This window comes from Hermetia illucens, chromosome 2 (assembly GCF_905115235.1).
Source record: "Hermetia illucens chromosome 2, iHerIll2.2.curated.20191125, whole genome shotgun sequence".
Classification (NCBI taxonomy): domain Eukaryota; kingdom Metazoa; phylum Arthropoda; class Insecta; order Diptera; family Stratiomyidae; genus Hermetia; species Hermetia illucens.
In genome coordinates, this window is record NC_051850.1 from 109,434,995 (window position 1) to 109,458,693 (window position 23,699).

General features: G+C 45.3%; 1 protein-coding gene and 2 long non-coding RNA genes across 3 annotated transcripts; 1 reads left to right on the plus strand and 2 right to left on the minus strand.

The window, feature by feature from the left end:
* Positions 1-1,521: 1,521 nt before the first annotated feature.
* Positions 1,522-2,640, minus strand: LOC119649102. Its single transcript, XR_005249091.1, has 3 exons — positions 2,468-2,640; positions 1,744-2,402; positions 1,522-1,694 (listed from the first exon to the last, which is right to left on the minus strand). It is a non-coding gene; the product is annotated as an uncharacterized LOC119649102 (long non-coding RNA).
* Positions 2,641-14,098: 11,458 nt separating this feature from the next.
* On the plus strand, positions 14,099-14,339 carry LOC119648527 (ATP synthase subunit alpha, mitochondrial-like). Its single transcript, XM_038050295.1, has one exon. The coding sequence runs from the start codon at positions 14,103-14,105 to the stop codon at positions 14,337-14,339; it is 237 nt and encodes a 78-aa protein (XP_037906223.1). The 5' UTR covers positions 14,099-14,102.
* Positions 14,340-22,941: 8,602 nt separating this feature from the next.
* On the minus strand, positions 22,942-23,289 carry LOC119649101. Its single transcript, XR_005249090.1, has 2 exons — positions 23,149-23,289; positions 22,942-23,080 (listed from the first exon to the last, which is right to left on the minus strand). It is a non-coding gene; the product is annotated as an uncharacterized LOC119649101 (long non-coding RNA).
* Positions 23,290-23,699: the final 410 nt, after the last annotated feature.

Below are 23,699 nucleotides of genomic sequence, written 5' to 3' on the forward strand. Positions count from 1 at the left end.
GCTTCCATATGCCCATTCTGTCATAAATCAGATTTCCCTCTTTGTTTCGGCAGGATGAACATCGAGGTGTATAAAGCTTCATCCTGCTGACTTATTGGCAAAACTTGCGAGCCTGGTGCGGTTGCTCCCTGTACTTTTCTAGTTCACAGACTTGTTGGTTCTCCCAGGCTTCTTTTTCCGTCTGTGAAGTCGCTTCTCCACTCGACGGAGTTCGCGATAAGTCTCCGCGCGTGCCCGCGTTCTTTGAGAATGCAACATTACTTGGTATGCGGCATTCTTCCGTTCCGTTGTTAGCTTACGTTCATTGTCAAACCAACCGTTCCGAATTTTCTAGCGACTGGGGCCAAGTATATTTGTCGCGGTATCAACGATAACGTTCTTCAGGTGATTGTGAAGATCATTTGTTGATGTTTCATCTCCAGGATCTCCGTTGGCTGCGTTTATTGCGGCATCCATTTCCCTCTTACAGGTGTGGCGGAGAGCTATGTTGTGGATGGCTTCAGTGTTAACACTCACCTGATTGTCAGAGGGGATTCTGGGTGATGTTGTTATTCAAGCTCGGAGCACCATGCCAACGAGATAGTCATCTGAGTCTATATTGGCCCCCCTATATGTTCTGACATTCATCGAGGCTGAGAGGTGGTGGCGTTCAACCAACACATGGTCATTTTGGTTGAAAGTGGTTCCATTCGGAGAGGCCCATGTTTGTTTGTGGACCGCTTTGCGCGCAAACCAGGTACTTCCAACAACCATTTCGTGTGATACTGCTAATTGAATGATCCGCAGTTCGTTATCGTTTGTATTTTGGTGTAAGTTATGGGAGCCAATGTATCGCCTGAATACGGACTCCTTCCCTACTTGACTGTTAAAATCCCCAAGTACGGTTTTGATATCATATCTGGGGCAGGCTTCGAAGGTTCGTTCTACTGCCTCGTAGAAGGAATCCTTCTCCGACTCTGCAGTTTTCTCTATAGGGACGTGATTTTCTAAACTTGCCTTGCACGGGAGACTCGCCTTCATCCTCCTCCGTCTGCAGCTTTTCGTTAAGAAAGAGCTCCCAGCGGTCACCACGTGGAGATGGAGATAGGGTTTAGTAGTAGAGCTGTTGGTGTTGGTTCACCAGGCGTATCCCAGGTGTTATGCTCCATCGTGGGTACCAATCCACTTTTCGCCCTGGGTCGTATATTACCCTTTAACAACCCAAAGTAATATAACAGCCAAAAGTTATATAATAAAAAAATTGAAATATAAGTAAGCATCGTCATCATCAACGGCGCAACAACGGGTATTCGGTCTAGGCCTGCCTTAATGAGGAACTCCAGACACCCCAGTTTTGCGCCGAGTTCTACCAATTCGATATCCCTAACAGCTGTCTGGCGTCCTCACCTACGCCATTGCTCCATCCCAGGCGGGCTCCTGAGTACAGAAAAATGAACAATAAGAGATTAATAAAAATGTCCTAAAAACTGAACTTTACTCCCTTCCCTCGTCCAGAGCTCTAAGGGAAATCTTGGATTCGGTTCAAACACTTCAATCCTGTTTTGGAACAAATGAACTCAGCTAAGAGCAAGGTAGACGTAATTTCTACCGGTAAAGTTCCTTGAATGTTTTCGTTTTTTTTTCTCTTTTTCTTCTTTATTATATCAATCAATTAAGTAATGACAAAGTTCAATTTTATACCATAAATTACCACACTTCAGGTTGGAGGATTGAACGCTCTTTCCTATTGCACCGCTGCACCACCTTATTATTATTTTATAATCATTGCTTCGCCGTTTTATTCCCTGCACTAAAAAGCGATCTCCCGTGCTGCGTCTAGCTGTTAATCTGCATCAGCCGGCCCCGGTCCCGCCGATTTTTGATTTCGCCGACCCTGGCTTTGAACTTCAAATTCAAAATCGCAGGAAAAATTAAATCGGAATGGTAATTATGAAATTAAGAGGGGTAGTTGAAAAAGCTGAGAGGTATTAAAATGTGAGGAAAAGAGGGACTATTACATGTTATTCAATGCCTTTTCTTGCCAGATTGGAAAAGCGAATGAAATACCGCCCATATCGCAAAGCCGCGGACACTCACACATATGGCGCGAGGCAGCAGAGGAGAAGTGCAATTTTCTTGGGAAGTCCGGGAAGGAGCTGAAACTCATTTCAGCAAACCGTTAGCGATGGCCCGTAGTGCGTCGACCACGCTACCCATGGGAGATAAATGACAATCCTACTTGTACATATAATATTTTATTTAGTATTAAGATTTGTAGAAACATTAAGTATTTAACATACTATCCATGTATTTGTGAAAATACCATTAACATCTTAATTCCAATTGGCTACGAAAGGTGGTGGGTCATACTTGATATAATCCTTAGCCGCCGAAAATGATCCTGCCAAATGGCCAATAAATATCTAAGCCCATAAAAAGATCCTCGAATAATGCGGCCTATAACAACCACTTTATAGATATAAATTACCTATTCGGGCAAGTAACACCAATGAAATCCGGACAAGTAGGCCCAAGGTTTCCATTTTCTTATGGTCCACTTCGATGTGACTTACAGATTTGGCGAAAGACTGAAATGTTTCAGCAGAACTAAACCTCTAGCTTTATAGGGTTCTTATTATATTGAAAACTTTTTGAGATTAGTCAAGATCTTTTAGGTACGTGTCGCTTTTTACTACAGTGTCTAATCGCATATTTTTGTTTTTAAGAAATAATTTCAAATGTAAAGCAAAACAAAAGAATTTGCTTTGGTTAATTTTGAAATGGAATATTCCTTGGTCTAATTTTCTGATTAAGAGAACTAATGCTATGTATAATAGGCGAACTGCCGAATAAAATACTAAATGAGTTAAAGAATGGTGTTCATGTCACTAATATTTCATTCACTAGCCCTCAAAATTTCCGTTTAGTTTTACTCAAAAGTAATAATTGGAATTATTTAATATTCCAGAATATAAAAAATGTAAAGATATCTTACCATGAGCACTTCAAATTACAGGAAAGTAAATGGAAATGCGGTCATTTGTGAAAATGTGTCTTAACTCACTCCAGACGTCTTTCGAATGCAACGAACGCGAGGAACCAGCGGACTTTTTAAAAATCATTCAAACAAGAAGAAGACAGTGCAATTTTCTGTAACTGAAGCAAAACAATTTGAATCGACTTTGGAAATTTCGCATCCGGTATGCTGAGTGGATTACTTAAAGAGCCCCGGTCTGGATCAAGTGCAGCGTTATCAATATATACGGTTGGCACAGGTCATTAGTCTCCCGGAAGGATTTTCCACCTTTCCCATTGCCGGGATTACCTACTTGTGAACACGCTACAGACTGCAGACTAATTGAGCGTTTTCAATATTGCCAAAGAAGGAGCTTAGTCGCCTATAGAGCCACATTCAAATTCCAAGAAACTCATTGAACTTTGCCCATTTCGTTTTGCTAGGATTCCGTATTTGTATTACTTTCAGTTTGTCTGCGATAGTCAGACTAAATTCTCAGTAGAGTTGATCCGACAGTGAGACTTTGTTTAGCACCCGTCTCTAATCAATTCTAACATCTTTACTTAATGATCACATGTCTTTTTTCTGGGAACCTAGTATTCCTTTACCTGATTTTAATCCAACGTTTTAGTGTAAAGAGAATACCTTAAAAGCTCTCCTTTTGAAGGCTCCCCTTGGCTGGATCCACCATGGAAAATTCGTGTAGAACGTCGGCGCGAGTCACTAAAGGAGGACATTGTTAGACTGATCCAAATCACCTCTGGTAATGTTAGCAGACTGCTGAGAAATAAAGTGCAGAGGGTTTACAGGAACTATGCCATCCGCAGTAACACACCCATAGTTGAAATTCTGGACACACTAAAGCAGAAACTTTCTATCATATGCAGTCGGTTACGACGATATGGCGCAAATCGCTTCAGACGTCTTCAGAATGCATCGTACGCGAAGAATCAGCGAAGATTTTACAGAGAGAATATTGGGGTGGGCTTTGGTGTGATGTCACTGAGGAGGCGATTCGACGAACCATAAACAGCTCGAAAAACTGGAGGAGTCTCGTCTGGATTGGATGTAGAATTTCTGGTATAAGAAATTTATCGGTATACCAGTCGTTGGACATATATCATAAATCAAGTGAATAGTCAGCCGGAATTTCCACCCTTCCTCACTGCGGGGATTACCTACCTTATCCCTAAAAAGGACACGGTGCAGAACGACGCGGAAACAAGACCGATTACTTATTTACCATTTGAGGGTGTCAATACCTCAGAGGCTATCCAGGGAGGCATCTTTCGGGGGGATTCGTTGAGTCCCCTTTGGTTTTGCATGACATTAATCCCTGTGGGCTGACTCCCCTTGACTTGAAGGATCGATATTTCAATCCTCTGAGTGGGGTGAAATCAGACCGAGAGCGGATCGATGAATGGAAGTCGAAGACAATGCACGGTAAATAAGTGAATTGTCAACACGCACGAAGGTTAGCAGGTAGCAACCGCACTACATTATACGGTGAGATTGAGCAGCAGCGACGTTTTCAAACCTATCACGGCACATAAAAAGCGTATAGGAAAAATCGATTCACAAGTAATAGGGTCAAGTAGAATACATCAGCTAAAATCACGGTTTTCCAGGAAAAAGAACGGGAAAACTGTAAATAAGAAGTTAGCGGATTTCTGTAGCTTACACTGTCTCGTCGTTGGCAGTGTATTATTCGAACGCAGAGCCTGGGATATTGTCTATTGGATTTCAACATGTCGGAAATGAACGTCCAATCAGATCGATCTTGTCGCATTCAGCAGTGCATTTAGGAATTGCTTTCTAGATATATAACACAAGTGATGCTGACATTGGCCTCGAAGTTGACCATCACTGAATGGGTGCTTATATCGATTAGAGAGCTACGACCTACTACATTTAAATCTATTGTTCGACAGTGGGATGGCGGATATCTTGACGAGTTTGCCGTAGAGTGTTAACTAAGTTTGGACTAGCATTCAAAATGTTATCTTAACATAAGCTAACATAAGAGCTAACAAAACAGACTCTACCAGTCTGGCCAAACATCGCGTCGATAAATTTGTAAAACTAGGTATCGATTTTATTGGCGATCATTACAATGAACCTGTTGTCCGACGACCCATTTAAAAATCTAGATCCGCCCTCGGTTTTTGCCCAAAATCTGAAAATGCCGCTATTTCAACAGTAGCATCAGGTTTGAGGTGTTCCTTGTTCTCTTTGAGCTATTAAATTTTGGAGAGAGGTACTTTTGCCTAAAGCAATTCGAACGAAGAACTTCGTCGACGTATGGACGAGAAAGATACAAATTTATTAGGCACTGGGTAAATAGACTACAAGCCTGCAAAATAAAATAAGAAAACAACTCTGCCCGAGACGGTTTCAATCCCGCTTGAAAGAGCAGGAACAGAAGAGACAATATAGCCTGAACGCCGAGTAACACTTGAGTATCTTGAGTTCAAATTCATTAGAAGTAATAGTATTTTTTATTAATTCGAGAAGTTGATGTCCCACTAAGCTGGTGAGTTGAGGGTTTAGAATTCATTCAAAGCATGTCCAACTTGCCGGAAAAGGAGACTAAAAGGGATGGACGTTTATGGTCAGTTGCCGAATTTCCCTTCGGAAATGCCTACCATGCCTCGGAATCGGGCTGCCCTTTTGGCTTCGACCGTTTGGTTTAGTCAACGGCTTATGATTGGATTCTGGAATAAGAGAACGCTCCTCCACGACGGTATGAGGCTAGAATCGATAGACCAGTAGCTTCCTTCAAACTACAATTTTTATTTTTCAGTGTAGATATATATTTCGGGAGCAAATTACCCCCTTTATCAGCACTGTATTGTCCGGTAAACCTTTCCCAAACATGGATCCGATTTCGGCACGCTCTTATGCCCTTGGAATCGGTAACAGACAGAATTTTAAAAATGCTGGTCTAGAATGAGCGACATCTTAATAGTACATTGTAACGTACCAGCGGACACTTCAAGTACGGAGAGAAAAGAGGCTTTTTATGCGCAACTGAAACCCATTCCGGAGAGACTCTCCGGAAGTGACATTGCGATGATTGATTTGAATGAAAAAGGGACATCCTGCACGGGTATATGATGGGTGAACACGGTCATGGGAACTGTGGTGACGATGGTGGCAAATTAGCGGCTTTCTGCAACTTCCACCGGCTCGTCATTAATGGAACACTGTTTGAGCACAGAGTCTACCATAAAGGCAGTTGGGTTTCAACTGAACTGGAACGTACATCCAATCAAATTGATCGTATCGCGATCACCAATAGATTTACAGGTTATTTGCAAGCGCTAAACGAGCGAGGCACGGTAACAATGACTTCAGTTCTGTTTTCTTCATGAACAGTCCTACCAGGAAGGTTAACAGTTGTCTCTTCATCCCCGCTAATCAGTTACTTCAACGATGAAAAGAACACTTCACCGCGGTTTCCAACCAAATAACACCTCTTCAACTTCCATCTTATGTCGTTGAAATGGGTAGTTACAGCAATATGTAGATAGACACTTCATCCCCAAATTATCGCTTCCACCGATGCCGTCAAGGGGAGTACAGCAACCTCTGCAAATTCTGTAGAGTTGTTCCTTTAACTCATACCAAAATATTGAGAATCTGAGACCTTTCTCTGTGAGCGGAAGAAGGGGATGGTTGTTTAGATTTCGAAGAAGTGCAACCGTCTTGAGTTGAACAATTGGAGGCGTATTTGGGGGCTTCTCACCCTCGTAAAAGTAATAGTTAAGATAATTCGGGAATACATGAAGAAAACTTGATTGGTAGAGAGTAGGCGCGTTTCCACCGTGCATCGTTCTGAACTGACGCTGAGACTGATTCATTTTAGGACAGTGCGCGAAGTGTAGAAAAACGTTTCAACGACGCGAACAGGGAGTGGTCGACGCAAAAGGGAAACATATTACGGGACACAATGTCATTTATTTCATCGAGTATTTTATACCCTATATTGTTCGTGGTGCTAGCATGAACTTAAGGGGGGTTTCGCAGCCAATTACTAAAAATTAATATGCTATTATTAACTTAGTTGTACAGATATTAGTATGGAAGCTATTTCCGAGCCTAGGCGCCATATAGTGGCAGCCTCCTTCCGGTTTTTTTTTCAGATTTTTCGGTTGAGTAGTTTCTGAGAATGACCCCGTTAAAGGAATGACCACTTTCAACCCCCTGCACTTCCCACCTTTCCAACAAATGTCATAACTAAGACCGGCTTCGAAAAGTACACACCGAGACCTTTAATTTGATACCCCTTATGACTGCAGATATGGGGACTAAATAAAATGATGATCACGATGATAAACAAATGATAACATTCATTCATTCATGCATGCAACATCCATAAACCCATTTGTTGCTCATGGTGAGATGAAGCCCAAACCTCAGCGTACTGAACACATTAATGATGACGCTGCTCCATGTAATCTATTATATCTACTATAAAGAAATTGATCCTGAGACTGTTCAAGTCGAAAGAGAGTTATAGGACTTGAAGACCCGGTTTAGCGTTACAGACGACCTCCGCCTGAACTTAGGACCAGAGGCAATGAATTTTCAGGTACATCCAAAGGGAGCAAGCGGATCAAGAAACACCATCGGGAGTGAGTCATACATAATTTCTTTCAAAAAATGGAGAGAAAGGGGTTGTTGTTGTTGGGTGGGACGTTTAGGGAAACGTTAGTTTCTTTGAAAGTAGCAGTAGTACCCAAAGCAATGACAGGTTCTCAAGGCGCTAATCCTGCATTTGGTCTCAATTCATGAACAGCTACGTGAGGAAGTGATCTGAAAATCCAATCGAGGTTACGTGAGTTCCTTTCTAGTTAATCACACCAACGGCATAAAATTCGGGAAGAAAAACATTTCAGTTTGCCTGATTTGCGTCATTACTTCGTAGTACATAAAAGATTCGCAGATTCTCTTGAGTTTTGTTAACTTACTCCACTTCTGATGCTCCTGGTCCTTTATCATCAGGTTTAATGCCATCTTAGTGCTAAGTCTATCACAGTTTGTCGATCCCCTAAGGAACGGGGTTCGAAGTCCGGCTGTTAACCAGCTGGGTAGTACATAGTTGTGTACAGACGCCATATAACAAATGCAGTTTAATTTCCGTTCAAACTCCAAATCAAGCAGCCAGTATTTTTAACATCATGGGGTCATACAATTTAAAAATTAGATACAGTTTTTCTCCGAAGAAACTAACACATTTTCCCAAGAAATGGGAAAGGCTCACCTCTTTTATCACCAAATTAAACCGTGTAATCAATTGGACATTGAACGTTAACACTCAACCTGTACCATGAAATCTGATAACTTACAGCATTTTATTCTAGTTATTTATTTCTATAATATTGCGTAAAAGGTGTTAAGGTAATAAATATAATTTGATCAGCTTCACCGCAGTATTTAGTTCAAATGAAAACAGCAAAACAGCGACCTTCTGAATTGAATGCGAAATCACTGCAAAATCATGAAATATTTTATAAATTCTGTATTGAATTTCCTGGGCCCATATTTCATTGTAGGTCATTTCATGGCATGCTGTGTCTAGCTCGAAAACTCAAACGGAGTAAGCCTTAGCTTGATATGTGTATAGTGTTACTCAAAAGCTCTAACACTCGCCAACAGCCCCCTACATGAGGATGGACGATTCCGTAGCCTAGACAAAGACGAAATCTATGAGCGATACCATGACCGTCCGGTTGTGGATAAAATCCGGCTTAATAGGTTACGGTGGGCGGGTCACTTAATCCGCACCTGATGCGGTTGCTCCCTTGGAGTTCACAGACTTGTTGGTTCTCCCAGGTGTCCTTTTTCCGTCTGTGAAGTCAGTTCTCCGCTCGCCGGAATTCGTGATAAATCTCCGCGTGTGCCCGCGTTCTGAGAATGCAACATTACTCGGCATGCAGTATTCTTGCATTCCTTTGCTACCTTACATTCATCGTATGACGAGCGGAGAAGCGACTTCACAGATGGGAAAAAGAAGCCTTGGAGAACAAACAGATCTGTGAACTAGCAAAGTACAAGAGCAACCGCACCAGGTGCCGAAGTTTCCAACAAGCCAGTAGGATGAAGCCTTACACACCTCAATGGTTATCCTGCCGAAACAAAGAGGGGAATCTGATTGCTGGTAAAATGGGCATCTTGGAACGACAGGTTGAGTATTTTGATGAACTGCTCAACAATCAAAATATCAGCGAGTAGGAGGTCTCGCCAACTGAACAAGACGAGCAAATGCTGCCACCACCAAGCATAGAAGAAACAATCCTTGCAATCCAACGGCTTAAGAATCATAAGTCGCCAGGAGCCGATGGAATTACAACCGAATTGGTTAAATACGGATGCGACCAACAACACCAAGCGGTCATCAGCTGATGATCTAGGTATGGGGCAGCGAATCAATGCTTGATGACGGGCAACGAGGCATCATCTGTCTCATACATAAAAAAGGGAGATATCACACAGTTCAGCAATTATAGAGGTATCACGTTGCTGAGTACCATTTATACCATAAGATATTCTCCTCTATCTTGCTAGGTCGGATAGTCCCATACGCCCAGAACATCATTGGCCTATACCAAAGAGGCTTCACTCCAAGCAAATCAGCAACAGATCAGATTTTCTGTCTGCAGCAAGCGATGGAAAAACTGTTGGAATATGGCCATCAATTACACCATCTTTTCATCGAGTTTAACGCCCCTTATGATAGCATAGGCAGGGTGAAACTGTACACGGAATAAGAGAATTCAGTGTCCCAACGAAATTGATAAAACCGACAAGGCTGAGCCTGACGAATATGCGAGGCCAGATAAAAGCAGCAGGATCACTCTCGAGACCATCTATCATCAACAACGGTCTAAGACAAGGGAATACCCTAACATGCGGCCTCTTTAACCGGGGCCTGGAGAAAGTGATTCGCGATGTAGATGTGAATTCGAGAGGCAGCATCCTAACAAAGTACACCCAACTACTGGTCTACGCTGACGATATTGACATTACTTGAAGGACAACCTGTGATGTTCAAACTACCTTCCTCCCGATCGAGCAGTCGGCGCGAGATATTGGGCTGCACATCAATGAAGGCAATACGAAATATATGGTGCAAAGTCAATACCAAGAAACAAAGAACAAACAACATTGAATGGCACTGATCAAACAAAAACAATGAAGACAGGGGGCTACAACTTTGACACCGTTGAAAATTTCTCCTATCGAAGGGCAAAAATCGCAACCTATAGTACCTATGATGATGATGATGAAGTCCGTCCGCGGTTGGTGATTGCCAACAGAGCCCATCTCGGCTCACAAAAACTGTTCCCCACTAAACGTCTCACCATAGGGTCAAAACTCTTACTGTACGAGACTATGATCTTGTAAGTCCTCATGTATTCCTCGGAGGCTTGGGTTCTTAGTAAAAACAAAAAGAATTAGAAGTGTTGGCCGCATTCAAGAGAAGAATTCTTCGAAGAATTTTTGGCCTCCTACATGAGGATGGATGCTTCCGTAGGATACATAACGACGAAGTCTATGAGCGATACCATGATGTAGATAAAAACCGGCTTAAGAGGTTGCGGTGGGCTGGTCACTTAATCTGCACGGATGAGGATGATCCTGCCCGGAAATTCTATAGGGGTAATATTTATGGTAGAAAAAATACGAGAGACACTCTGCCTGAGATGGATCATGACGCATGTCAGGACGCCAGACTGCTTTTAGGGATATCGAATTGGTGGACCTCGACGCAAAACCGGGATGTCTGGAGTTCCTTATTAAGGCAGGCCTAGACCGGATTCCGGTTGTTGCACCGTTGATGACGATGATGGTTATTGCAACAGGAAAGAAATAAAGTATCTACGCGAATTTGCAAGGTATTTTCGTATGATTTGCAATAAGTGCGAAGAATAAATTCGCCAACGTCATCACCGAGGGCACACATCAAAACTTAAAGCGCAACGCCAAAGCCCGAAATTGCATTGCATCCAAGATACAGCACCAAGGACAAAGCTCCTACACCCAACTTTATATAGAGCTTTAAACTTCCATGCTATCTCGCTCTAACGCACAACGGTTTATGACAGGGTAGATAACTTACTACTCAGGGCCCTTAAGGGGGTCATCCCGTGTGTGGGTACCGAGGAATCGACTTTTTTTTTGCGTCAATTGAGTCTAGGTATAGCGTAGAATATATGGACAAAGTGATTTTTGATATTCGGAGTCGTTCGAAAATTTTAGCCTTAAACACGTAATAAATCACATGCCAGATTTATGTCGATCGCCGCAATAAAGCGGGTATTTATCGGTCCGAATGACGTTCGAATGACTTCACCAAAAGGGCAAGAATATGTTTCTGGAAGAAACCTAGCGTTTATGGACTAGGTTTTTCTCGAAACTGCATATTGAAAGTCTGCTGCCACTATAGCCTAAAATCTATCGAACGAAATTCTTTAAAATTTTCACGATTTATTGAGAAAATATTTCTACGCTCCACGAACTAGAATAATTACGATTCATTCAGTGGTTTTTTTATTCATTGATGAAGCCGTGAAAAAACACCAAAAATTCACAAAAAAAAAGTTTAACACGACACCAAAAATTTAACTTTTAATATTTGTTAATAATCCTAGTTTGCGGACTGTAGTAAAGTCTCCACGATAAAATGCCGTTTACTTTTTTCTTTAAGATGATCGCTGCGCCCTCTAGCGTGGCAACAGAAAAACACCTTTTTTGGGAGATGGGTGTATAAATTGCTCTGTATTTCAATAATGAACTATGCTATCGGGCTGGAAAAATTATTACGCATGCTCATGATATTATTAAACAAGTCGGAATACCGGAAGCTCGCGCTTCGGGCATAACGGTTTCGTGTTCATTTTATGTAAGAAACATTTTTCTATTCCTATATAGCTACAAATCCAACATATTCCTTCATTCATTCTCTTCCAAACTACAAGATATACGTACATATTGCAGCCATAGATATTATCCTCACCTTAAACAAACAAACTGCCTATTTCCGAATACTGTACATATATATGCATGCATATAAATTGATCGTATCCATATTTCCGATTTACTTCGTGTACAAAAGCATACATATGTACACATATCGTACGTATATTAGATACGGCTCATTAGCACGCATATACTATATACTTACATACACATGTGGCGCGGCAGAATCTGCAGCATTCGAAATTTATTTCGAATGTTGCGGATGCGGACGGGTAGATGGCGCGGAACTCTCCACTTACTCATTTTAGAACGCACCAAGGGAGTGGAGAATTAGCGGTGGAAAAATGTCGTTGGTTGGGACAGTAAGGACCGCATGGAAATAAGCCGGTCTCTTCTGTTTCCAACCGCGGCGGTTTCATCCCCCAGGATGAAACGCCACGAAAACGTCCTACGCAAGCCAAGACTCACGTCCACTTGCCTGTATCCGTATGTATTGATGCGGGAGGAATTTGCTGCCGCCAGTTTGAGGGGTTGTGGATAGAGTTTATGATGCCGGGGTACGGGAAGAACCAAAACCTCCGCACCCGTGTCGACGAGGTAGTTGCGCCTGCTGAGGGGGTCGAAAATAGTTAGGCGACGTGGCGCTGCGCTCTGGGTGGCCGTCGCCAAGACCCCCCGCGGACCTAGTTTTTTGCGGTACACGCGAATTTACAAGGTAGCGTACATCTTGTCGCTTTATCTCCGAATCTCAGATGGTACCAGCAAATACCTTTGTCCGCAGGCTGTCTTGACCACCTGCTACCTGAACGCCCTTTTCGTGTGGCAGACCGTGAGCGAGCTCGCGATCTGGCACTCGAACGCTGAGCGTCCAACGTCGCCCGCATCTCGGCCGCGCTGGCTGTTAAAGCAGCTATCTCGCGCCTTAAATCGCTCACCTCATCCGACTGTGGTTGAACGGCCGCTATGGTTGGGCGAACGTACACCTCCTGTACCTGGTCGGCCGTCGCTGCCAGTTCCTCCAAGGAACCGGAAACGCAAGCTAGGATCGCCTGGGTGCCCCCCGGAAGCCGTCGCAGCCAGAGCGACTTGATCAGGTCATCGCCAATCTTGCTCCCTCCCAATTGCCTCATTTCGCGAAGCAATTGGCTGGGAGTTCGATCACCCAATGTTAAACCCGCCAGCAAGTGATCTAATTTTGCCGACTCGCTTTCCGACAGGCGCCTGATCAACTCACTCTTGAGCTACGTGTATGATGCCGACTTCACTACGTCACACACCATAAGAATGGACTCTTCGTCCAGGCCGACCACCGCGTAGTTGAAGCGGGTCGCGTCCGATGTGATGCCGGACATTTGGAACTGCGCTTCCAAATGCACGAACCACAGCTCCGGGTTCCGCCGCCAAAACGGAGGAACGCGTACGGCGAGGGCGGTCACTTGCGGGTCCGATGGGCCTGCCGCGTCTTTACTGTCCAACGACATTTCGAGTAACAACAAAAAAAAAATAATAATTTTCAATGAACACGCGGTGAGTTTATGATGAAAACGCGGTGAATTTTGCTCCGACACGGCAGGCCGCAACCACAAATGCACGCACGAACACAGAATTGACGACCGAAGCGGTCCTCTCCAGCGCAGACCGCAATCACCACCCACATCACTCCGCCCCCAAACGAAACCTAGGGGGTTTCGGCGACGGATCCCCGAACTGCGTTCCCCGTTAATTCACAAAGCGGACACGACGCTGCTTCGGGGGGCACACGGGTTTCAGCCTGGACAAAGAGACCGCCTTTTTGCGTCCGCCGATCTCGAGCTGGAAGAAATGTTCTCCCCTCTCGAGAACGCGGTACGGGCCCTCATATGGAGGCTGCAGCGGCTTCCGGACGGCATCCGTCCTGATCAGCACGTGCGTGCATGTGTCCAGTTCCTTGGGCGAACAAGCAGGTATGGGCGAGTGTCGGGTGGGTGGTGGCGCTCTGATGCGCCGGACATTGTCCCTCAGCAGACGCACCAACCTCGACTCCGTGAGACCCGATCTCTTGTCGAAAACCGGATCGCTTGGGAGTCTTGGGTTCTGCCCGTATACCAGCTCCGCGGGGCTGGCAGCAAATTGTACGAAGGCCATGAAACAGGTCGCTGGTTCCATGAAACTGGAATTGGCCCAATATCGTGAAGTCGCCGCCTTCGCCCAGTTCGGTTCAGATTTGGACGCTGCCACCCAACAATTGTTGAACCGTGGTGTTCGTCTCACTGAATTGTTGAAACAAGGACAATACGTTCCAATGGCCATTGAAGAACAGGTCGCTGTCATCTACTGTGGTGTACGTGGATACTTGGACAAAATAAGAGGAGACCAATGAAGTTAAAAGAACGCTTCAATAGAATATTCTGTCCTGGAATTCCAATAGGGAACCCTAGAAATGTAGTTTCAACGAGATGTTTAGCACTTCTTCTCCTTAAAGTATTTTATTTTTTTTACGTATTTCGAATATTTAAATTTTAATTTAATAATGAAGGGCGATACAAAATGGATGGTAAACTTCAGAACAAAGATCAGTATTAATGTGTTCACCGCCGCGGTTGGAAACAGAAGAGACCGGCTTATTTCCATGCGGTCCTTACTGTCCCAACCAACGGCATTTTTCCACCGCTAATTCTCCACTCCCTTGGTGCGTTCTAAAATGAGTGAGTGGAGAGTTCCGCGCCATCTACCCGTCCGCATCCGCAACATTCGAAATAAATTTCGAATGCTGCAGATCCTGCCGCGCCACACACACACGTCTGTTCGGAGTAATTGATATTCATATACAAATGACTAAAAAACTAAAACAAAATAATTCTCCGGGACCCCATTCATAAGAATTCATTTCGCTATGCTGTTGATGAATTAAAATGTGATGATGACGTCATACAGGTTTCAGAATGTACGAAATTCACCCCCTATAACTTTGTTAATAATATTTGGATTTTCTTCAAACTTGATCAACTTGTGCAGTATATTCTTTGTTACACCTATGCCATACTTCTGGGATGAACATAAGGGGGTGCCGGGTAAATTTTTAAAATGTGAAAATATACTATTATTAATTTTATTTGTGCAGGTATCGGAACCCGATGTATTTTAAGGCCTAGATTTCGTAGAGATGCACCATTGTGATTTTTTTCAGATTTTTCGGTTTGATAGGTTCTGAGAACGAGACCTGTTACACTTTTTGGGGGTCATATTTTGAGCCCTCACTCCCCTTTGTTTCACCCAATGTCAAATGTGGAACCAGTTTCGAAAAGTACTAATTGAGCCCTTTCGTTTGATATCCCACATGGCCACATTATGTGAAAAAACATTTTGCAGCCTTCTTTCACATGTATGGGGAGCCCCTCCTTAAACTTAACACAAAATGACGCCAGTTGGTGCATGTAAAGGGAACAACAGATCACATACTCTTGCCAATTTTAGTGACAATCGGTTCAGCCGTTTCCGAATAAATCGACTGTGACAGACAGACAGACAGACGGACGAACAGACAGACAGACAAACGGACGAACAGACAGACAGACATGTGAAGAATGCCTTCACTTCCGCTAGATGGACCAAGATGCTTGAGTCCCTAATTAACTTAGGCTTGGCGAAGTACCTGGTGCGTATTGTTGCCGACTTCCTAATCGATAGGACTCTGTGCTGCGAATCAGATGAAGGAATGAAATCCTACCAAACGACATGCGGAGTTCCACAAGGGTCTGTCCTAGGGCCACTCTTGTGGATTATTATGTATAACGGGGTACTGACCCTAGACCTTCCTACTGCTGTGGCCTCCATTGGTTTCGCGGACGATATTGGTGTGACGGTTGTTGCACGCCTTCTCGAAGAAGTCGAGCTCTATGCAAATGAAGCAGTCTATGAGATTAAATCCTGGTTGTAGAATGCTGGTCTACACCTCGCAGAGCATAAGACGGAAGTGATACTTATTACCAAGCGGAGAAAGTGCACTTCCATGAAGATTAAAGTTGGAACGCAAACAATTTATTCCAAGCCTGCACTTAAATACTTAGGTGTAATAAGTGACCAGAGGTTAAATTTCAGATTGCATGTGGAGGGTGCAGCAACCAAAGCATATAACATCAGAGCGCTGGTTGCGAGAATGCTACCAAATATAGGTGGCCCAAGGCCGCGCCGTCGACTCCTTATTTCAAGGGTGGTCAGTTCGATCCTACTGTTTGCAGCCCCAGTATGGGCAGATGCACTGGAAAATATAATAAATAAGAGAAAGATTGGAGCTGCGTATCGCATAAGGGTACTCCGAACATGTTGCGCTTACAGAAAAATTTCCAATGAAGCAGCTTGCGTGATAGCAGGAATGGTCCCGATTGAGATTCTGGCGAAACAAATACAACGACTTTACGATCGAACGTACCTCACCGGAGAATCTCCTGCCCGTCGGCAACAGTTCGCACGAGCTGAAACTGTCGCGGAATGGCAATAGAAGTGGGACGAGTCAGCAAAAGGCCGGTGGACTCACAAAATCATATGGGATATCCGGAAATACATCGAACGACCTCACGGCGAAAGAGGTCTCGACCTAACTCAATTCTTCAGCGGACACGGAGACTATCGAGCATATCTGTATCGATTTGGGCGTGATGATTCGCCATATTGCCCACAGTGTGCAAGCATTCCAGAGGACGCAGAACACGTCTTTTTTCATTGCCCCAGATTCGAAACCCAAAGGGCTACATTAGGAGCTACAACCGGAGAGCACTTTACACCCGAAAATATCATGGAGCTTATGGTGAAAGCCAAGGGGATATGGACCGAAGTTGAAAAAGTGATTACAGCCATCGAAAAGAAGCTTAGGTAGGAGGAAGTCATCCGAAAGAATGAACGCGAGAGGAACACGAATGTTGACATGAGCGCAGAATAAATTCTGATCCAGCCCCGCGACGTAATACCAAATGGGAATCCCGCGGGGAGAGTGAAAGGAGAAGGAGGTAGTTTTAGTGGGTAAGAGTCCCACATAACCGTGTGGCAGGAGCCTGCGGTAGCTTTTGAAGCTTTCCACCTTCCATCGGGAAAAAAAAAGACAGACAGACAGACGGACAGACAGACAGACATTGAACCGATTTTAACAAGGATTTGTTTTACAAACAAAACCTTAAAAAATGGCCTTCACACAGGATGATCTCCTTAATTTGAAACTGTGTGTTTGTATTACTGACAGTAAGAACACGATATGGACGAGGGATATACAATATATTTTTTTTTTTTTTTTTATGGATCGAGGTGGAAATCTTAGAAAGACGCTGCTGCGCCAGGTTGCAGCAGTGTGTGGGATTCACACCCACTAAAACCACCCCCACTCTTCCGCCCCTCCCCACGGGACCACCGTGAAGTATTACTTCGCGGGGGAGGCTCTGGTTCGCTATACCAGCTCGTCCATGTCGCGTCTCCGTCGCGCCGCCTTCCGAGCTCTATCCAACTCGAGGAGTTTTGTCTGCACCACGGCTACTGCCTCATTTACCGCCATCCAGTTTTCCTCCGACTTCAACATCTCTTCCACCAGGTTGGAGGGCTCGATGTCCGCCCCTAAGATGCTGTTCAACCTCCTTTTCTGCTGCAGAAATCTGGGACAATGGAACATAACGTGCTCCGGGTCCTCGAGTGTAGCACCGCATTCAGGACAGTTGGGAGACTCGTCCAACTCGAAGCGATGCAAGTACTTCCTATAGCCACCGTGTCCCGTAAGGAACTGTGTCAGGTGGTAATTCAATTCTCCGTGCTTTCGGTTGACCCATTTCTCGATGCACGGGATCAATATATGGGTCCACCTGCCCTTGTCGGAGTTATCCCATCGTTGTTGCCACTTGCCACACAACTCTCTTCTGATGGCTTTTCGGAAATCCGCATTCACCTCGGCTGGATTTGCCTCCGGTTTTCGTAGAGCCAGTGTGCCTCGCTCGCTAGAAGATCTATAGGGATCATTCCTGCTATAACACACACTGCCTCTGTCGACGCCGTCCTAAATGCGCTGCACACCCTTAGCTCAATTGGCCGGTATGCCGAACATATCTTCCTCCGGTTGACAGCGTGGTTCAAGGCTCCCGCCCAGACAGGGGCCGCGTATAGCAGGATCGACCTCACCACTCCCGCGATGAGTAGCCTGCGACTATACTTCGGCCCTCCCACGTTAGGCATCATCCTTGCAAGGGATGAGCTGGCATTTGCTGCCTTCTCTCGCGCATAATCCAAGTGTCCCTTGAAACTCAGCTTGGCATCGATCATCCCCCCCAGGTATTTGACAACCGATTTTGAGACGACCTCACGATTACCAACCCGGATGGTAACCGTGTTGTTCTTCCTACGGTTGGTAATGAGGACCGCCTCCGTCTTTTCGTCCGCCAGGTCCAGCTTGGCCATACGTAACCATGACTTGATGGTATGAATGGCTTCATTTGCATAAAGCTCCACGTCCTCGGGATGCTTTGCAATTGCAACTACCGCCAAGTCGTCCGCAAAACCAATCAGCGTTGTCTCCTCCGGCACGCGAAGGCGAAGCACTTCGTCGTACATTATGTTCCACAGCAGCGGTCCCAATACAGAACCTTGAGGCACACCTGCTGTCACAATGTACTCCTTCGGCCCGTCGTCCGTCTCGTACCAGAGAAGTCTGTCCGAAAGGTAACTCTCAATGAGCCGAGCCAAGTAGCTAGGAACACCCAGTTTGGCCAAAGCGCCCTTAATCCAGCCCCAGTTGGCTGAGTTAAAAGCATTTTTGACGTCCAGCGTCACCAGAGCACAGCATTTGCCCATGGCCATTGCATTTCGAGCCAATTCCACTTTGCTACTGCATCGACTGTAGAACGGGCTCGTCGAAACCCATATTGCCGCTCTGAAAGACCACCCGCAAGCTCGATGAACGGGAGCAGCCTGTTGTATATCACCCTCTCCAACATCTTCCCCATGGTGTTTAAGAGACAAATAGGGCGATATGAAGAGGGCACACCGGGTGGTTTTCGAGGCTTCGGTAGCAAGACCAGCTTCTGCCTCTTTCACTGGGCGGGAAACACTCCTTCCGCCATGCACGATTCGAATGTGCTTGCGAACCACCTTGGTCTGGCCTTGACCGCCACCTTCAGAGCCCTGTTCGGAATTCCGTCCAATCCCGGAGCCTTGCTATCCCCAATACGCCTGCAGATTTCCCAAAGTTCCTCTTCGGTAACACCAAGGATCGAGAAGACGTCCTGCTGAGCTGCCAGTTGGGGTTCTCTTTCGTCCTGCTCCTGCTGCGAGAAAAGAGTTGCAATTATTTGCAACAAGAGCCGTGGGCATGTCACCTGAGGTGATTTTCGCCCGCGGATCTTGTTCATTACAACTTGGAAGGCTGTACCCCACGGATTCGTATTAGCCTCCATGCAGAGCTTCTGGTAGCATTCCCGCTTGCTTCTCCGAATGGCCTTCTTAAGGTTGCTTCGCATATCCCTGTATTCCTCCTCACGCTCCTGGTACTCCGGCCTTCCCCTTGTCCTGTGGGAAAGTCTCCTCGCTCGGAGATAAGAGGATTTCAAGGCAGCGATCTCCGTGTTCCACCAGTAGTTTGGCCTCTTGCCGTGGTGCAAACATCGTCGTGGCATCGTAGCGTCGCATGCTTCGGTTACACGCTGAGACAGCTGTGTGACCCTTTCCACCGCTGTTCCATCTGGGTCATGGGCTCCCTCCAATTCCGCCAGGAATGTCTCCTCCTCAAAAGCTCCGATAGACCAGACAACCCCTTTAGCCTTTCTATCTCCAGAGCGTCGTTGATTCGTTCCTCGGTTTTTAATGCTAAGGAAGATGGCCTGATGGTCACTGTGGGTGTAGTGCTCACTCACTTGCCAAGCCATTTCCCCCACCAGTGAAGTGCTAACAAATGTCAGGTCAACGATCGAACCCGACCCTCTTCCTCGAAAGGTGGGCACGCATCCAACGTTGGCCAGCACGATGTCCAGCTCCGCAAATGACTCCAACAGAATTTGACCTCTGGTGTTCGTCGATCGGCTTCCCCACTCTAGGGCCCACGCGTTGAAATCGCCCGCAATGATTTTAGGGCTGCGGTCTCTAGCATCCAACACCAGACTGTCTAACATCTCCTCATATTGTGCTAAGGTTGCACTAGGAGGAGCGTAGCAGCTGTAAATATGGACACCGTTGACCTTCGTCCTTATAAAACCGGCTGCCGGGGGGGTCATGACTTCCTGAATGGCCTGTCTTCCGCACGCCCAGAATGCTGCGTTGCTAGACGCATCCACCACCCAAGTCGCACCGCCGTAGTTTCTGTACGGCTCGCAAATAACCGCGACATCGACATTCGACTCTCGAATGGTTTGCGAGAGCAGGTCCTGAGCTGCCTCACAGTGATTGAGATTGATTTGTATCAATCTCATTTGCCTGTGCGGTTCAGCTCCCTCCTATATACCGGACATCTGCTGCTTCCCGCAATATGCCGGCTGTCCACGCCCTCTTTCCCACTACATAACATACACCGTGGATCTCCGGTGCAATCTTTGATGAGGTGGCCCTCTTCCCCACATTTCCTGCAACTCCTCGACCTATCATGCTGGCTAGTGCATGCCGCCGCAAAATGGCCGAAATCGAGGCATCCGAAGCATCTCTTTAGAGAGATTTGCTCCCTGAACCTGCACATGACCCAACCTACTCTTACCTTGCCCGCGGTAATTAACTTAATAGCTGATTCCGCCGGCAAACTAATAATAACGGTCTGTGTGCCACCATTTGCCTTCTTCATCCTTTTTATGGCACTCTGGTCTATATCGCCAAGGTTGAACTGCTGCTTTAGCGCAGCACAGATGTCCTCCCGTGAGGTGACTTCATCTAGGTCCTTGCATTCAACCACTATCTCCTGTTTCCGAGCTCTTACCTCAGCTTCCTCTCCAGGTACACTTTCCACCTTCCGCGGAAGTTATCGGCCGACTTGTCGGCGGATTTACTTAACTCCAGCATCAGATCCCCTCTCTGTGTTCGCCTGATACGGCTCACACTATCCCCCAAATCCTTCAATTCCGGGTCTGACTTCACTTTTCGGAGGATGTCGGCATAGGACCCCTTCTTGGAAATAATTATTATTTCCGGGCGGAGCTTCTTTTTGTCCTTTTTCCTCTTGTTGCTCACCTTAGTCCATTGTTCGGGCCTTCGGGCGTTGGTTTCCTCCACTTTTGTAGGTGTTGTGGCTGCAATCGTGAGATTACCGACTTTCGCGGGTACTCTCGCCGGCTCCGCCTTCTTTGGTGAAGAGGCTTTTTTCTTCTTCGGGACTTGCTGTGGTCCAAGAGGCTCGCTGGTACCGTCTCTAGCCCGTTTTCCTGTCTTCCCGCCTGCTTTATCACGGGGAGGCGTCACCTGCGTTTCCCTTGTGACCTTGCCAACTGACGCTTGGGAATTCTTTTCTTCGAGTGCCCTGATATAAGACAATTTAATGCCTCTTATCAAGGCTCGAATATTTTGGTGGATATTCCGCCTCTCCTTGATGAACTCGCACAGTTCATTTATTCGTTCCCCGAGTGTAACGAACGCCATTCCGGTATGTTCCCGTTTGCTTTCGCGCCTTGCGCCACAAGGAATGATCTGGATTAAGGGACTATTCGTATTTCTTTCAGAGTCCCGCGACGAATCTCGACTACCAAAAAGAACCATTGTTCTCGGTGGTGATCTCCCAAGCTTGGAACTCCTCCTAAAGGGATCCGGTGTGGACCTAATTTCCACTCCACCATTATCTCTTGTAGCATTAGATGCCACAGTAGCCAAGTTTCCCACTACTGAGGCACTGCGGTCGTTGGATATCGACGGCCGGGAGCCCGCTTGCTCACTCCTAAAAACCGCCGGCACTGGGTTTCCGAAGCCCTGCACCGTAAAAAAAACTACTTTTCTCCTCTTCCATATTTGGTTTAATTTCTGGGTGTCCTTCCCATAGCCAATTTTTATCCACGGGTGGGCGTTTACTTCCCGCCTACCCGGCCTGCGCATAAGCATGCCCATACACGCACATCTCCGGATGCATGTATGTGCATGCCCATGACACATTCGCCGAGCATTCCCTTATCCGCACGAAGGGACGCGCCTGATGGGAGATTTAGCAACTCCGCACAGGTACAATATATACATACATATATACACATATATATTCGGAGTACTCCAATGAGAACAACTTATAGACTAATGAATTTAGATCTGTGGAAAATAACGCATTCAAAGCCTTCTGATTCTCGAATTCCCACATCTCTTCTTGTTAGAAGAGCTAAACTTATCCTCAAACTCATCCGAAAAATGCTTGGTGGAAAATGCGCGGCAAGATGGCTCAAATACAGAACAAAGTTCACGACCAAGAGTTAGTGGTCAAGCTGCCTTGAGGACGCGGTCACTATGACTTGAAATCTCGGATAATTTAACAAAAGAGGGTTCCATTTCTCCCGTGTCGGAACCATAACCAGCGATTGGAGTGTAAGTAGCATTGGCTAATGTTGCCTTCAAAACCTGGGAACAATCTCCCATAGTGGCAAATGCAAAGTTCTAATGTTGCTATACACAACAAACTTTTCCTGTTTGAACCAAACAAACATATTGCAAAATTTACCCAGGTTTGTTTGAACAAGAAAACTTACAAAAGAATTGTGATCATGCTAACTGGTCATTATTCAAAACCTGGACATATGTTCAGAATAGGAATTCTAAAAGATGATGGGTGTCCACCCTGTAATCCATAGAACATTTCCTATGTGAACGCGCTACCTGGGCACGCGAGTCAAAAAATAAGGTAATTTGAACCCAAACAGATACGCAAACCTTAATACGGCTTTGTTTCCTACCTTCGAATCGAATATCGTTTTTGAACTTGAGCATTCTCTGCACTAGAATCATGTCTTCTTGCAAACCTTGTTAGGTAGTGACCGTGGAGCAAGAAGAAATAAAAATACTCTAAGTTAAATTTCAGATAAATGTTTTTATTATCAAGTGTGCTCAGGATTTAGAGCACAATTTAAGATCCTTGTCTCCTAGTAGGACGAGGTGGTGTTCGGACGTGGGGTGAGTGAATATGATGACCTACCGCATCTGCTACGCCTACAGCAGCGATGGATTCGGAAATTAATTAGAATAGCGAATTGAATTTTGCGTCTGAAGCTATTTACCAGCAAAGGATAATGCGGCTACTACAGCCAATAAAACAACCTCCAAAAGTTTCATTTTCCTCCTTGGGTTATCTTATGAAAAAAGTTATTCCCACAACTTTCTTGTGTTTCGAATGCGGGCGAAGACTGTTTGGATTGCTTTTGTAGTGCCCAGTAATGCGTATAAAAACCGAGTTACACGCTGCGGTGCGGAACAAATTCAGTAGTGAGTCAAATAGCGAAATTGATTATATTATTATGGGGAATAATTCGCGTTTAAACTCCAGTAGAAGGTGAACCAATCGCGAAAATTACCCCTAACGTTACTTGATTACCCGTGTAAAGTTTGTCGTGATACCGTTATGAATGACGTGATGCAACTTTACTACCAAGTCAATTTTGGACATATGCAACATTTTTCTATTGAATTATCCCAAAACTAAAATGCATTATGACAAATTCAGTACATTATCTGTCGATCAAGAATACTTGCGCGTCGACTAGGTCAAATATACGGTTGTCGGTAATCTCCGAATGAGGCATAGCAAGTTAACTACACCTGCGCCTCGTCG